Source organism: Sesamum indicum, linkage group LG4, assembly GCF_000512975.1.
Source record: "Sesamum indicum cultivar Zhongzhi No. 13 linkage group LG4, S_indicum_v1.0, whole genome shotgun sequence".
In the NCBI taxonomy this organism is placed as follows: domain Eukaryota; kingdom Viridiplantae; phylum Streptophyta; class Magnoliopsida; order Lamiales; family Pedaliaceae; genus Sesamum; species Sesamum indicum.
The window spans coordinates 10,702,770-10,715,313 of record NC_026148.1 but is presented as its reverse complement, the minus strand read 5'-3'; the positions used below and the strand labels follow the sequence as shown (position 1 = coordinate 10,715,313).

Sequence of the window (12,544 nt, the reverse complement as noted above, 5' to 3'; positions counted from 1 at the left end):
AAACATCACATCTTATGCATATGTGAAAAATATGACATCACATAAAACTTAAATATCACATGTGCAGTTATAGTTATAAATGACAAAGTGTAACGTTTCGTAAAGTTGAGACGATAAGTTGACATAAAAAAAAAATTAATGCTAAAACGTAAAAGCAATCATAGTTCGAATGGTAAAATATAATTAATTTTAAAATATATATCATTTTAACGATAGATAAAATAAACGATTATTTTAAGTGGTCACAAATAAGTAAAAAAAGGGGGGTGCTTCAGCAGAAATGATATTGGTAGTGATGAATGATGGAAGAGGATTTCCAATAGGACAAACAGCCGAAAGTGACCGCAATCATACCTCAAATTTCACAGAATTAAGGGTGTTTTTTTGACATGATTGATACCCAATTCTACACAGAAATATAATAATTGTACCCTATACTTTCATTATTCAATATATTTATTATAAAATATTATATCATAATTTTTAAATTCATATTACATTTCCAATTTTATCATTAATTATATCATTTTCGAAAACGTATTAATAATATAATTTGTGCAAGTCTTCAACATTGATATGTGGTGACAAATTTACAGTTAGAATTTAATAACAACACAAATAATTTCAGGAGTATTTGATAATTTTTTAAATAATAAGAAAAGTATTCGTAATTATGTCAAATTTCAGAAAAATTCGTTCTAATTTATCATAATTTATAATAAACACTTTTGATAGTAAAGCTACTGGATTTATTCCATGCCCAACTCATTTGGTCTTTCTTATCTTAATCTAACACCGGTCCTACCATACTTGATGTGTATGCAAAATATGATAGAAATTTACTTAATAATTATATGAGATTAATCAGATATAATATAATTTTTGGTAATGTACGTGGAATTGTGATCTTGTTTTGAAATTAAATAAATAAATATGGTAGTTATCATTAATTTAATGAGATGTATTTACAAAATATATTATGTAATTAAGGGAGATATAAAGTAGAATAGAATGGAGAGGAGACAGAACTAAACAAACATTAGAGAATGGGCAAAAATTAAAAAAAAAAATCACCATGTTATTTATTTTGTTCGATAGAATTAATTTAGTTCATACGCATACAGCACACCAAAGTAGTTACTCTTTGATTTTAATGGAGAGGAGACAGAACTAAACAAACATTAGAGAAAGGGAAAAAAATAAGAAAAAAAATCACCATGTTATTTATTTTGTTCGATAGAATTAATTTAGTTCATACGCATACAGCACACCAAAGTAGTTACTCTATCCATTGATTTTAATAATAGAGATAATTACATTCACACCCCTTAATCTATAATCTGTTTATATAAATTATCATGCTTTTTGAATAATTACATGCACTTATAGAGTTGTCAGCATCATTTACACAAACTAACTCTATTTTTTGAAAAATTATACATATAGTTCCTGAAAACGTCAACATCTTTACACACATTATTTATATTTTTGGATATTTGGAATAATTTCTATAATTATAGAAAAAATATAAATTATTTATGTAAAACAGACTGTAGGTCAGAGTGTGTGAATATAATGATTTTTTTTATAATATAAATTAATAGAAAAAGAATATAGAATTCACAAGCCCAAGCCCAATTACAAGCATTCTTATCAAGTCCAGCCCAAATACTATAAAGGTCCATTCATAACAAAATGGAAGTTTCGCCTTCTTAGTTTGACTCACTCAGGCGCAGGCGCGGGTTCGAGCGGGTGAACTACTGCACAATTCTCGGGACGCCAATCGGCCTGGCCCGACCCGTTCTTCCCATACGCTACTGGCATGAGTTTGCATGTCGCGAACGTGGTTGAGGTTACGGTACCCATACCCCCTTTGGCCTTTAGAGCATTCTGTGCTGTAAATTTTTCCTGTTAAATTTGCACTTTTTGAAATGGATTTCCTGTGAATTCGACTTTCTTGTTTCATGTTCTCTTTCTGTCTGCATATCTCTTCTGATAGTGTATTGCTTTGCTACTGAAATTCATTATGAAATTTGGGATCTTGTTAGTTGTTATGGTTATTCTCCTTTCTTGCAATTTTGGGTTGATTTAACCATTCCCCTGAAAACTGAGGCAACATTTTCGATGCCTGTATTGAGAAAATGAATTGAACCAACGAGTAATAAGATAGCTTGAATACCTAAAGAATATGTTGAGACAGGCTTCAAGCTTCTATAGTGGCTATGTAATTATGGGTGTGTAAGTGTAACGTTTACCATGTCATGTAGAAGTTCATTTCAAATGATTTAGCCTATATTTCAAACTTTGCCTACTCATTTTCTGTTGAAATTCTTTCTGTCAGCTGTATTGGAAGATCATTGTGTTTTAACTAATTTGAGTATTGCATACTCTTCTTCGGATAGGAGCACTGGATTTTTCATATTCAGACTTAAGCATAACGACACGAACAAAATTTTGTGGTATGTTTTGTTCATAATTTATGTTTTAGCAACTCGTAGTATCTCTGATGATTTTCCAGCTCAAAGTATGCTCCTAAAGAGTTAATTTCAATGTTTGCGTGGTCTATGTTTTCCTCGTTTCTTTTGCTAATGTGTGCCTGTGAGACTGGTGATATACTGAGCATAAATTCTCAGTGGAAGCAAGAGTTTCATTCTTTACTTAATGACGTCAACAGCGACCAAGCTTTCAGCAGCATTGCCAACTACAAGATTCTAAGTCTTGTGGCACATGATGGATGTAATAAGTTCGATTCTCTGTCAAAGTCAATATAGAACTGAACGTTCTGTTGAAAGCAATGACAACGAAGAAACCCTGTATAGGATCTCTTAGTCATCTTGAAGAGTTTGATCAGTAACTCTAAGAAAACTATTCCTGCTTCTTAGTATGAGCTCCAAGTTTTGTCTTCATTGAGTTCACGATGTGACTGGACAGCATTTGATATTTGTTATGTTGGAGTAAATGCAGCCAAGGGAAAATGCTTCTTGCCTCACTTGGATGCTCATTTGGGTCTACACGGTAGCCCTTCGTTGCTGATCCACAGAATGGCACAAATTGACCGATCCTTGTAATGGTTCTTTCTTTGATGTCATGTATATTTCCTGGGATTAGGTTTACGTGAACATACTGAATCAAGTCCCACTTGGAGACGATCTTTTAGCATAACGTAGAATTTACACAAACTAGTAATCAATGTAAAGTTCTGTAACGTTCTTGAGAGCTAATCTTCGAGCATATTTTAGAATTCAGAACTCTTCCAATTATATGCACATGCTCTTTGTCGCGTTACCTGCTTATTATCCGCCTCCTTTTGAGGAACGGTTGAGTTGCTTGTAAAAAGTTGCCGAGCAGGGCATTGAAAACATCAATCTTAAGTCGGATTTTGGCAATTAGATTACACTAAGGAAAAATCTCGTCTGTCTGTGGTTTGCTGCACGAGGAAAGGTGATTACATTTATTGGTATGGCTACTGAAGCAGATCTTTCCCTCCTTTGCTCAACCTTTTACTTTGCATGAACATTAGCACAAAAGAATATCTCATTCCATTTTCAGCCGCATATAAGCACATGAAGAGGTCATTTCCTGTTTTGCTTCTGTCCAGAAAAGTGAAAAGGGTGCAAAGAACACCTACTATTAGCCATTTCTTGAAGATAGCTAACCTGAAAAATCAACTAATTTTGCTCCTTTTGTGATGCGAATATTCTTAATTTTTGTTTTCTCCTAAAGGGCCATACATGTAATATATTTTCCCATGATCTGGTCCAAGAATGGGTCATGTTAAAAGGGCAACTCGTCAACTTTCAAAGAATTCCAAAAACTTGAATAGACAGTCAGGTATCCCAACATTTCCTCCATGAGTCATATATCAAGAACAGTATAAATTCTTGGCACTGGGCACAAAGTTGCCAATGTATTGATTCAAATTCATTTACACCAATTTAATAAGAGCCCCTCTTAATTACTGCTGTAAAATTTATATTCTTGGGACAAAGTCATTTTCTATTGATGGATGCGCGATTATTACAAAATAAATGAAAAAAAAGTCATAATTTGATCATCTAAATCAGGTAAAGGCATAAAAAAGGAGCACGTTTCGTGAAGTAGTTAATGATGAAAAAAGAAGATGAAAGGATGCTATAAAAGGCAATATCTGTTGATAGTTAAAGAAGCCTCTTTACTAAATATGTCTGGTCTTTGACTTGTAATCAACTTCTTTCTCCTTCAACTGCGTGTTTTTCTCTCCTCTTTCCTCTCTCTCTCTCTCCTTTTTCTCTCTCTAATTCTTCCCCATTCCATTCCCTTTCTCTTCCATCAAAAACTGGGAGTCTTCTCCCCACCCCCACCCCCACCCCGCCCCCTGGATTCCTTCTTATCACATTTGTTTCTCTCTGAAAAATGATAAACCAAACCTTCCATTCAAGAAAGGAACTTTCTGCGGAAATCAATACGCCAAACACTCAGATTAGCACAAAGCCTGTTCTGTAATCTCTTCATTGTTCACTTGCTCTTCTCTTTTTTGTTTGCCTTTTTCTATTCATCCGTTTTCAATTCTTGAAAAAGCAAAAAAAAGAACAAAGTTTTCCGTTCATAGGAAGATGAAAACGCTGCAAATATCTCGGTAATAGATACATGTCAATTCCGAATTCACTGCCAATCCAACGAAATTCAAGATGGTCGACAGGCCTCCCTATGTTCATCGCAGATGGCCTAATTATTCTGCCCCGAAACTCATCTTCTGGGCCTCCATTTTCGCCGCCTTGATCCTCTTCATTATTCTACATTCACCGCCTCCTGATTTCTCCTCCGACCGCCGCACCACCACCACATGGGGCAGCCTGAATTGGGAAAGGCGCGTCCAAACGTCGGCCCGAACACGTTCCCATTCGCCTTCCCACAGCGCTGGCCCCGGCCATCTCTCCGTCCTTGTTACCGGGGCTGCTGGATTCGTTGGTAGCCATGTCTCCATGGCACTCAAGCGCCGCGGGGACGGAGTCGTCGGGCTTGACAATTTCAACAACTACTATGATCCTTCATTGAAGAGAGCCCGTCAGAAACTCCTGGAACGGGCCGGAGTCTTCGTCGTCGAGGGGGATATAAACGACACCGCTCTCCTAAACAAGCTTTTCGACATTGTTGCCTTCACACATGTGATGCACTTAGCGGCTCAGGCCGGTGTCCGCTACGCCATGAAGAATCCTTCCTCTTATGTTCACAGCAACATTGCTGGCCTAGTGAGCCTTTTCGAGGTCTGCAAATCTGCAAATCCTCAGCCAGCAGTCGTTTGGGCTTCTTCCAGCTCGGTTTACGGGCTCAACACTAAGGTTCCCTTTGCAGAAAAAGATCGAACTGATCAACCAGCAAGCCTGTACGCTGCCACCAAGAAAGCTGGAGAAGAAATTGCCCATACATACAACCACATCTACGGCCTATCCATCACGGGCTTGAGGTTTTTCACTGTATATGGGCCGTGGGGGCGGCCTGACATGGCCTATTTCTTCTTCACAAAGGATATCCTGAAAGGAAAACCGATTCCTATATTTGAAGCCCCTGATGATCATGGCAGTGTGGCTAGGGACTTTACGTACATCGATGACATTGTGAAGGGCTGCGTTGCTGCAATAGATACTGCAGAAAAGAGTACTGGGAGTGGAGGGAAGAAGACGGGAACAGCACAATTACGGGTTTTCAATCTTGGGAACACTTCTCCTGTCCCTGTTACAAAGCTTGTTAGTATACTGGAGAACCTGTTGAAGAAAAAGGCGAAGAAAAACGTGCTGCCGATGCCAAGAAATGGCGACGTGCTGTTTACTCATGCTAATATTAGTTATGCAAAGAAGGAGCTGCATTACAAGCCCGAGACGGATCTGCAGACGGGGTTGAAGAAGTTCGTGGATTGGTATCTGGATTACTATGGAAGTGACAAGAAGAGTTCTTGATGATCTTTGCAGCGTAATTCTTCTGAAATCTTGGAGAATTTAATCCCCAGAGTCTCTCTTGATGAGAGAAAGTTTTTGTGCAGTCATGGAAAGTTTTGTAAATGATTACATGGAGAAGAGAAAAGAAGAGAAGAGAAATCCAAAGGGATTTGTTTTTCTCCTCTCCCCTTTCCTTGGAACTTTTGTGGCAGTTTAATTCACTGAAAATGTGCCTGTTTTTGCATCAGACTGACTGTTTTTATGCTAATTGTGATTTCAAGTTTTATGCATTATTATGATCAAGAATCTCAAGGACAAAATTCAAGAGAAAAAGGGAGAGGAGAAAAAATACAGATAATTTGTGTTTTTTGCAATGCTGCATGCACCCGATCTGGTATTTCACTTCTCATTTCATGCTGATTCTTTGCTTGGACAATACTATAGCCTACGAATTTACCCAGTAAAGTTAAAATATTTTTAGTATGAGAAGTAGTTTACGATGACGGATCAATTTGATCCGGCTGCTATTTGAATGAACTTGTTCTTTATTTTAAGAGCTAAAACACACAGAATATTATAGGGAATATCTCCATCCTTCACTTCATTGAGAAAATACCATTTCACAAATAAAATATATATTTCTATGGTTGGAATTTAATTTTAGATAAGGGAAATGAGTAATTGTTTTTTTTGGTGTTTTAGTCAGTGGTAAGTACTATCCAAATGAGTTTATACTTTATCCTTTGGAGGAATAGTTAACGGTTTGATCAAACGTATTATTTGCAAGCACATTCATTGAATTTGTACTCTATGGCCTCATTTGCTTGGTGTGATCAGCTAAACATTTTGAAGGTTGTTTCTCTTTGTGCTTTAGGGTACAATTGTATATTTGGACAATATAAACGAGGTGCCACGAGAATAATGGACATCACGTAAATTGAAGTTGCATGTGGCAGCGTTCAAAAGTAATATGCTCTCAACAGAAATCAACAAATACGCACATCCCTTTCTAAAATAGTCTTTGACATCAAAATTGTAAATAGCAGAGGCTTGAACTCAAGTGACAAAAGCTGAAATAACATGTAATTTTTGGATGCCTAAGAATCCGCTATGGTAACTTCAACCTCTACGCCAGGTTCTATAGTAATTGAAGTGATCTGCTTAACAACGTCTGGGGAACTGAAAAGGTCGATCACCCGCTTGTGAACCCTCAGTTCGAACCGATCCCAAGTATTTGTACCTGAGGAATAAAAATGGAGGTGTAAGTACCGGATTGATAAACAATACAAATTTGTACAAAACATATATCCAAAGTTCTAACTGAAAAATTCAGACCACTCATTGACATAAAACTTAATGTATGTGGACACATGTCGGATTAACACCAAGAATATCACTTTTCAAAAATAAGAAAAATTTTGGGAAGTGTTTCTAGGCACAAGAAAACAAAAGAAACTTCATCTTTTCAAAAGACACTTCCTGGAGTTTATGTACAAATTTCTCAAGCAATAAATTTATAGGTACACAATTAAGCACATGGATAATACAGTTAACCACATAATTACATTACAAGCATATTCACTATTGAAAAACGTTCCTAGTAATCATGTAAACTTCAGTTCATCAAAACAGCGATGCAACAAACCTTGAAAATAAAGGCAGCTGTTCAAGAAAAAAGATGTATAAAGGTTGAGACTACAGCATATTGATATAAAACTGTCTAGGACCCATCATATGGTTATTGATTTCAATTAAGAATTCACCCACAAAGAAGTTTCCCTCCACAACAAAACCTATAACTAAATTGTAGCGAAACAAACACATAGAATCCCTAATAAACATGATAAGCTCAATAAGAGAAACAATGCCTGGAACATCGTTATTAAATCAATCTAAACTACACACAAACAGAAAGCTTATTTCAGACATTCACATAAAGAGAATGCAAGAAATAAATATCTCCAACATCTTGCGACGCAATTCTTACCTTCACCACAAGGAGACTTCCTAGTAGTGATGTGAAGAACCTTAGTTGGCATCCTCACTGGTCCCTTGACCCTGAGTCTTTTGTCCTTGGCACCACGTACCAAATCAGCACACACTGTTAAAAACACTCATGTCAACATAACCTCAAAGCATCACAGAGAAGAAAAGATTGCTGTCACTTGAATCCATGTAAATAAGATTTGCCTCTCATCTGACTACTATAAAGCCCAAAAATGAAAGTGAAGACTTTTAGTGCACCCTATGAGCTAAAACAGGACAGCTCAATGCCCCAACATAGAATGTCTAACGATAGAAAAGTTTAAGTACTGTCTTCAGTGTGAACTCAACTGATTTTCCTCAGTATGAAATTAAACAAGGGAGATACAGAACAGAAAAAACTAATGAAACATCACTACTAGAAGACAATACAATCATAAACATCGAGTAAAAAATTAAGAGGAATAGGCTAGAATTCTTAAGCTGAAACTCAAAATGCAAACCAACTGATTAATCTCTACAGAAAAACTCAGAATGGTACAGAACACTCAACATAAAAAATATATAAAGCAGGATCAACTATTGCAGAGACCTCACCGGATTTCGTGCACTGTACTAACTAATTTAATTCTATACTAGTAAACCATATATAGAACCTAAATGACTAGCTTAAACTTCCAATTACTTGAAAGAAGTGGAATAACGAAAAAGAAACACTAACCATGCTCAAGAGTCGCATACAGTGTACAAACGGCTTAGACAATAGCACAAAATCTCAAACTTGCGAGATGGAAACAGAATAAAACACCATAGCGATAGCATATTCAAATAAAAAAGCACTAAATATAGAGAGTAAACAGCTCAATCAAATACTGAAAGCAAATTTATGAAGAAAAAACATACCTTTCTCCAAATTCTTCACGTTCTTTGAGGACAATGTTATACGGATCTTGTGAATCTGCTCCTGGGACTCCTCTAACCCAGGCTTCGTCGGCTTCATCGCTGCATACGCCATTCCTTTTGGTTCTTCCTGTCCGTGCATGCAAAAGAGTTGTTTAAAATAAAAAGAGTGAAATCAGAATAAATTGTATATTAAAATATGTGTTAATTCAGGACAGAGACTTGTACCGGAGGTGGAGAGAGGACAAGCACGGCGGCTGAGCTGAAAAAAACAGATGAACTCCTGCGCTTCTCAGAGGGTGAAATGAAGTTGATGCGTTGCCGAGAACTAGGGTTAGGGTTCTTTGTTTTGTTTGGTCTAAGTGAAAATAGTTGAGCCCAATCTGGGGACTGTTGGGCCTTAAACTGAATAATGGGCACCCGTATCATTGTTAAGAAGCTGGGCTTTGACCCCTATATCTATTACCTACTACTCTGCTGTCGTGGAAATAAGTTGTAGACAAAATTATAAATTAAATAAGTTTTTGTAAATGAGGAGAGCAATCTTTGATCACGAGATCCATAGGCTAAAATTGGGATGTCAGAAAATTTTCAAAATTTAATTATCAACATCTCTAAAAATATTTCAATCAGAATGACTAATTAGCTTGGTATGTTGGAATTTCCTTTTTCCGATTACACAAATGGATAATGACACGACACCTTTATAAGATTTCGTGTGGTTATACTTAGTAATAACTCACAAAATTTCTTGTTATTAGTAAGCAAATTGAATACAAATTTATAATTATCTCTTTTGACTTACAACTTATTTATTACATGTCAAATAATTTTTTTATAATCAAACTATCTCTATAAGAGTGAAGATATAACTCAACATATGCATTATTGTATGTGAAGATTATGAAGATAATTTGATAAAAAAAAAATCATTTGAACTACAATTGACTGAGGCTAAATATAAATTTCATTTAATTTTTTTTATTAATATCAGTAAGTTTTGTGAAATTTTAACTAACTAAAAAATTTATTTATTGAAGGAAAATATATTAAGGACACTCAATATACTTCTCCGAACTATATAAAATCTACATATAATTTCACCACCAAATTTTAAAGAACGAAAGTAATTATCCCTTTTCTTTTCTTGGAAAAAGAAATTCCACCATTCCAAGTACAGCTTGTTAGTCATTCTGATCAACAACTGTAGACTTTCTGTCAAACTATAATCGAAAATCGATGGGGGTGCTGTGTCTATAAACATCTGCTAACAAATTTTGCAGACTCTGAATATGTCTCAGATATATAATATAAACTACTGAATGCATTACTTCTTTTTTATGGTAAGCTTTAATTACTATGAAAAGAAAAGGAAAAGGAAAAACGATTCATGGCAATTTAGGAAGACTGCATTCAGAAGCTTGTTTGCGTCACTGAACCAGAACAGTGAATATCTCAGAGAAGGAGCCGGTAATATCGCGGTGTCTCAATTTCTTTTTACATACAGCATTGGTCTCTGTCTACAACAATCATATAAACGGAAGATCTAAAGCTGAAACAGAAGAAAATAGTTGTTCAGTGATGACCATTTTTGTCATCCTGCTCCATTTCCTCCGCATCCTCAAACCGCTGATCATTTATGTGAAGCTGCAGGAGAAAAGAGTTGCATAAATTCCTACATAACCGCTTCACCGTTCCCACACAAAAATAGCATGCAAAATAACACTTGTCCAAGAAACCCCAAGTATAAGACAAACTGACAAATGCCTTGCTCGCACAGATTTGATGTTGGCATTCTGGTAAGTATACAGTTAATTTATTGGGCTTCACGGGAGACTCTTCAAAAACTCATACACAAATTTCAAAAGGCCTTTTTATCAGTCAGGGTACAAAACCAAACTCATATGTACCTGCACCACGGAATGAGCCAAGTCGTGGTTGCCATTAGAACCAATTGAATGGCTGGAATTTTCAGGGATAGCCCATTCTGAATCATCATCTTCTGAAGAGTCAACAGAAAAACAAGACTGCATGAGAACACGCAAAAACTAAAACTAAATGGAAGGAGGACACATAATTAGGTAGGCACCTCCACCATCATCTTCCAGCTGATCAGCACTGAAAACCCAATTATGCCCATCTTCTCCCTCTGCTGGAAGCGTAGGCAAAGTAATTAGTCTCAGGAAAATGCACGGGGTAATCATTTCTATTATTAGTCCAAGAGATCATCGTCACCTTCTATGGGATCAGGATTCAGCTCAGCACATTCACAAAATATTGCAAACAGCGTATCCACTGTAATGAGTCGAGGAGGAAATTTTGGAAACAAAATTCAAAAAAGACATCCAAAACAAGGCCATCAGATTAAGAGGACTTTAAAAATATTTTGTATAGTGTAATTAGCAAAAAAAAGGGAAAACACGAAACTAAAAGTACATTGATTAGGATCTGAGGGCACAAGTCTCATCTCAGTTATCTTCGATAGGTTCAATATGTTGTCACTCTCAGAATCTGAATCTTCCGATTCAAGTTCCTCAGCCCCAGTCTCAATCTTGAAAAGAAAATAAATGCATCCCATCACAAGTCAGTTGAAATAAGTATATTAAATGTTCATACCAGATCAAGGCATTGATAATTTATTCCAAAACAAAGAGGAAAGCAGGAAGGGGTACATGTGTGCGTGTGTGTAATTCGTGTATGCTCCTAACATAGAAAAACAAAAGTACAAACAGTTTTGAGGTAGTAAATGCTATCTAGACAACATATCAGTAGATAAGACCATATAACATTTATAATAACAGGCATTATATGATTGTCATACATTCCCATGATATATGCTTATGTGTAAAATTTCAGTGCCACGATCCAAGAGCAAAAGACTTGAACAGTATCAGGTGAAAAATGGCAAAGCAGCACACTAAAATACTAAGGCCACAGAATAAGTTTTCAAACAATTAAACACGAGAACCAAAAAACAGGACAATTCAACTTGAGAATGCAACTTAAGCTCTATCCAAATTCAAACAGAAATTTCAGAATCAATGCAGAGCGAGGTGCTAAATTAATGATGACCTGAGTATAAATACAAGGAGAATGGTAGGCGTCGGGGTCTCTGGAGACAGCGTGTAGCGACAGCGAAACGAAATCAACCGCATAGCCTTTGGCTCTGTCGGTGTCACTCAGCCACACCACTTGCCTTGCAGAAAAGCAAGTTGAAAGCAATCAATTACTCAGAAAACTTGCAAAATAATGATGAGAAAAGCGTAATAAACAGAGGTATGTACTTGGTGGAGATGTATAGAGTGCCGGGGGATTCAGGTGGTCGGTTCCCAAGAACTATGGAGACGCCAGGCTGCACGTGCATCAGCTCCTCCCCATTATCTGGGTCTAAGACCGGTTGTCCAGCACCATCGCCGACTCTTTCCGTCACTATACGAAGTCCGGAGGCCATCTATGTATCTGGGGATGTGGGTTTAGGGAATTGGGGATTAGGGTTTTGTTAAAAGTGAGCGGCATAAGTAGTTCTCGTATTGAACCGACTTCAAAATCAAAGAAAAGTAAAATAATTTTTGAAATATAAAATACAAACTCTATCAAGCAAATGAAAAAGTTTTTAAAGAATAAAAACTAGGAAATAACAAAAATCTAACATATGATTAAAATGAAGAACAAACACAATAATAGATTGAGGGTATGTAAAACGGTTGAAACAAATAAATAAATTTGAATAACATTAACCACCACCATAT

At 36.3% G+C, this 12,544-nt stretch overlaps 3 protein-coding genes and 1 long non-coding RNA gene across 7 annotated transcripts; 2 read left to right on the top strand and 2 right to left on the bottom strand.

The window, feature by feature from the left end:
- Positions 1,722-3,367, top strand: LOC110011855. The gene is made up of 3 exons (XR_002286910.1): positions 1,722-1,858; positions 2,403-2,459; positions 2,675-3,367. It is a non-coding gene; the product is annotated as an uncharacterized LOC110011855 (long non-coding RNA).
- Positions 4,344-6,205, top strand: LOC105160575 (UDP-glucuronate 4-epimerase 3-like). The gene has a single exon (XM_011078014.2). The coding sequence runs from the start codon at positions 4,668-4,670 to the stop codon at positions 5,931-5,933; it is 1,266 nt and encodes a 421-aa protein (XP_011076316.1). The 5' UTR covers positions 4,344-4,667; the 3' UTR covers positions 5,934-6,205.
- On the bottom strand, positions 6,821-9,239 carry LOC105160574 (40S ribosomal protein S20-2). The gene is made up of 4 exons (XM_011078012.2): positions 9,024-9,239; positions 8,799-8,925; positions 7,900-8,013; positions 6,821-7,152 (listed from the first exon to the last, which is right to left on the bottom strand). Exons 1-4 carry the CDS (start codon positions 9,222-9,224, stop codon positions 7,010-7,012), a joined length of 585 nt encoding a protein of 194 aa, XP_011076314.1. The 5' UTR covers positions 9,225-9,239; the 3' UTR covers positions 6,821-7,009.
- On the bottom strand, positions 10,183-12,320 carry LOC105160573 (chloride conductance regulatory protein ICln). Of its 4 annotated transcripts, none has more exons than XM_020693135.1 (7): positions 12,080-12,320; positions 11,868-11,991; positions 11,232-11,346; positions 11,031-11,090; positions 10,885-10,947; positions 10,706-10,794; positions 10,183-10,442 (listed from the first exon to the last, which is right to left on the bottom strand). In XM_020693135.1, exons 1-7 carry the CDS (start codon positions 12,244-12,246, stop codon positions 10,371-10,373), a joined length of 690 nt encoding a protein of 229 aa, XP_020548794.1. In that variant the 5' UTR covers positions 12,247-12,320; the 3' UTR covers positions 10,183-10,370. The 4 variants fall into 4 exon arrangements, with proteins under 4 accessions (XP_020548794.1, XP_020548795.1, XP_011076312.1 ...); XM_020693136.1 differs by having other exon boundaries at positions 10,885-10,944; XM_011078010.2 differs by having other exon boundaries at positions 10,706-10,797; positions 12,080-12,318.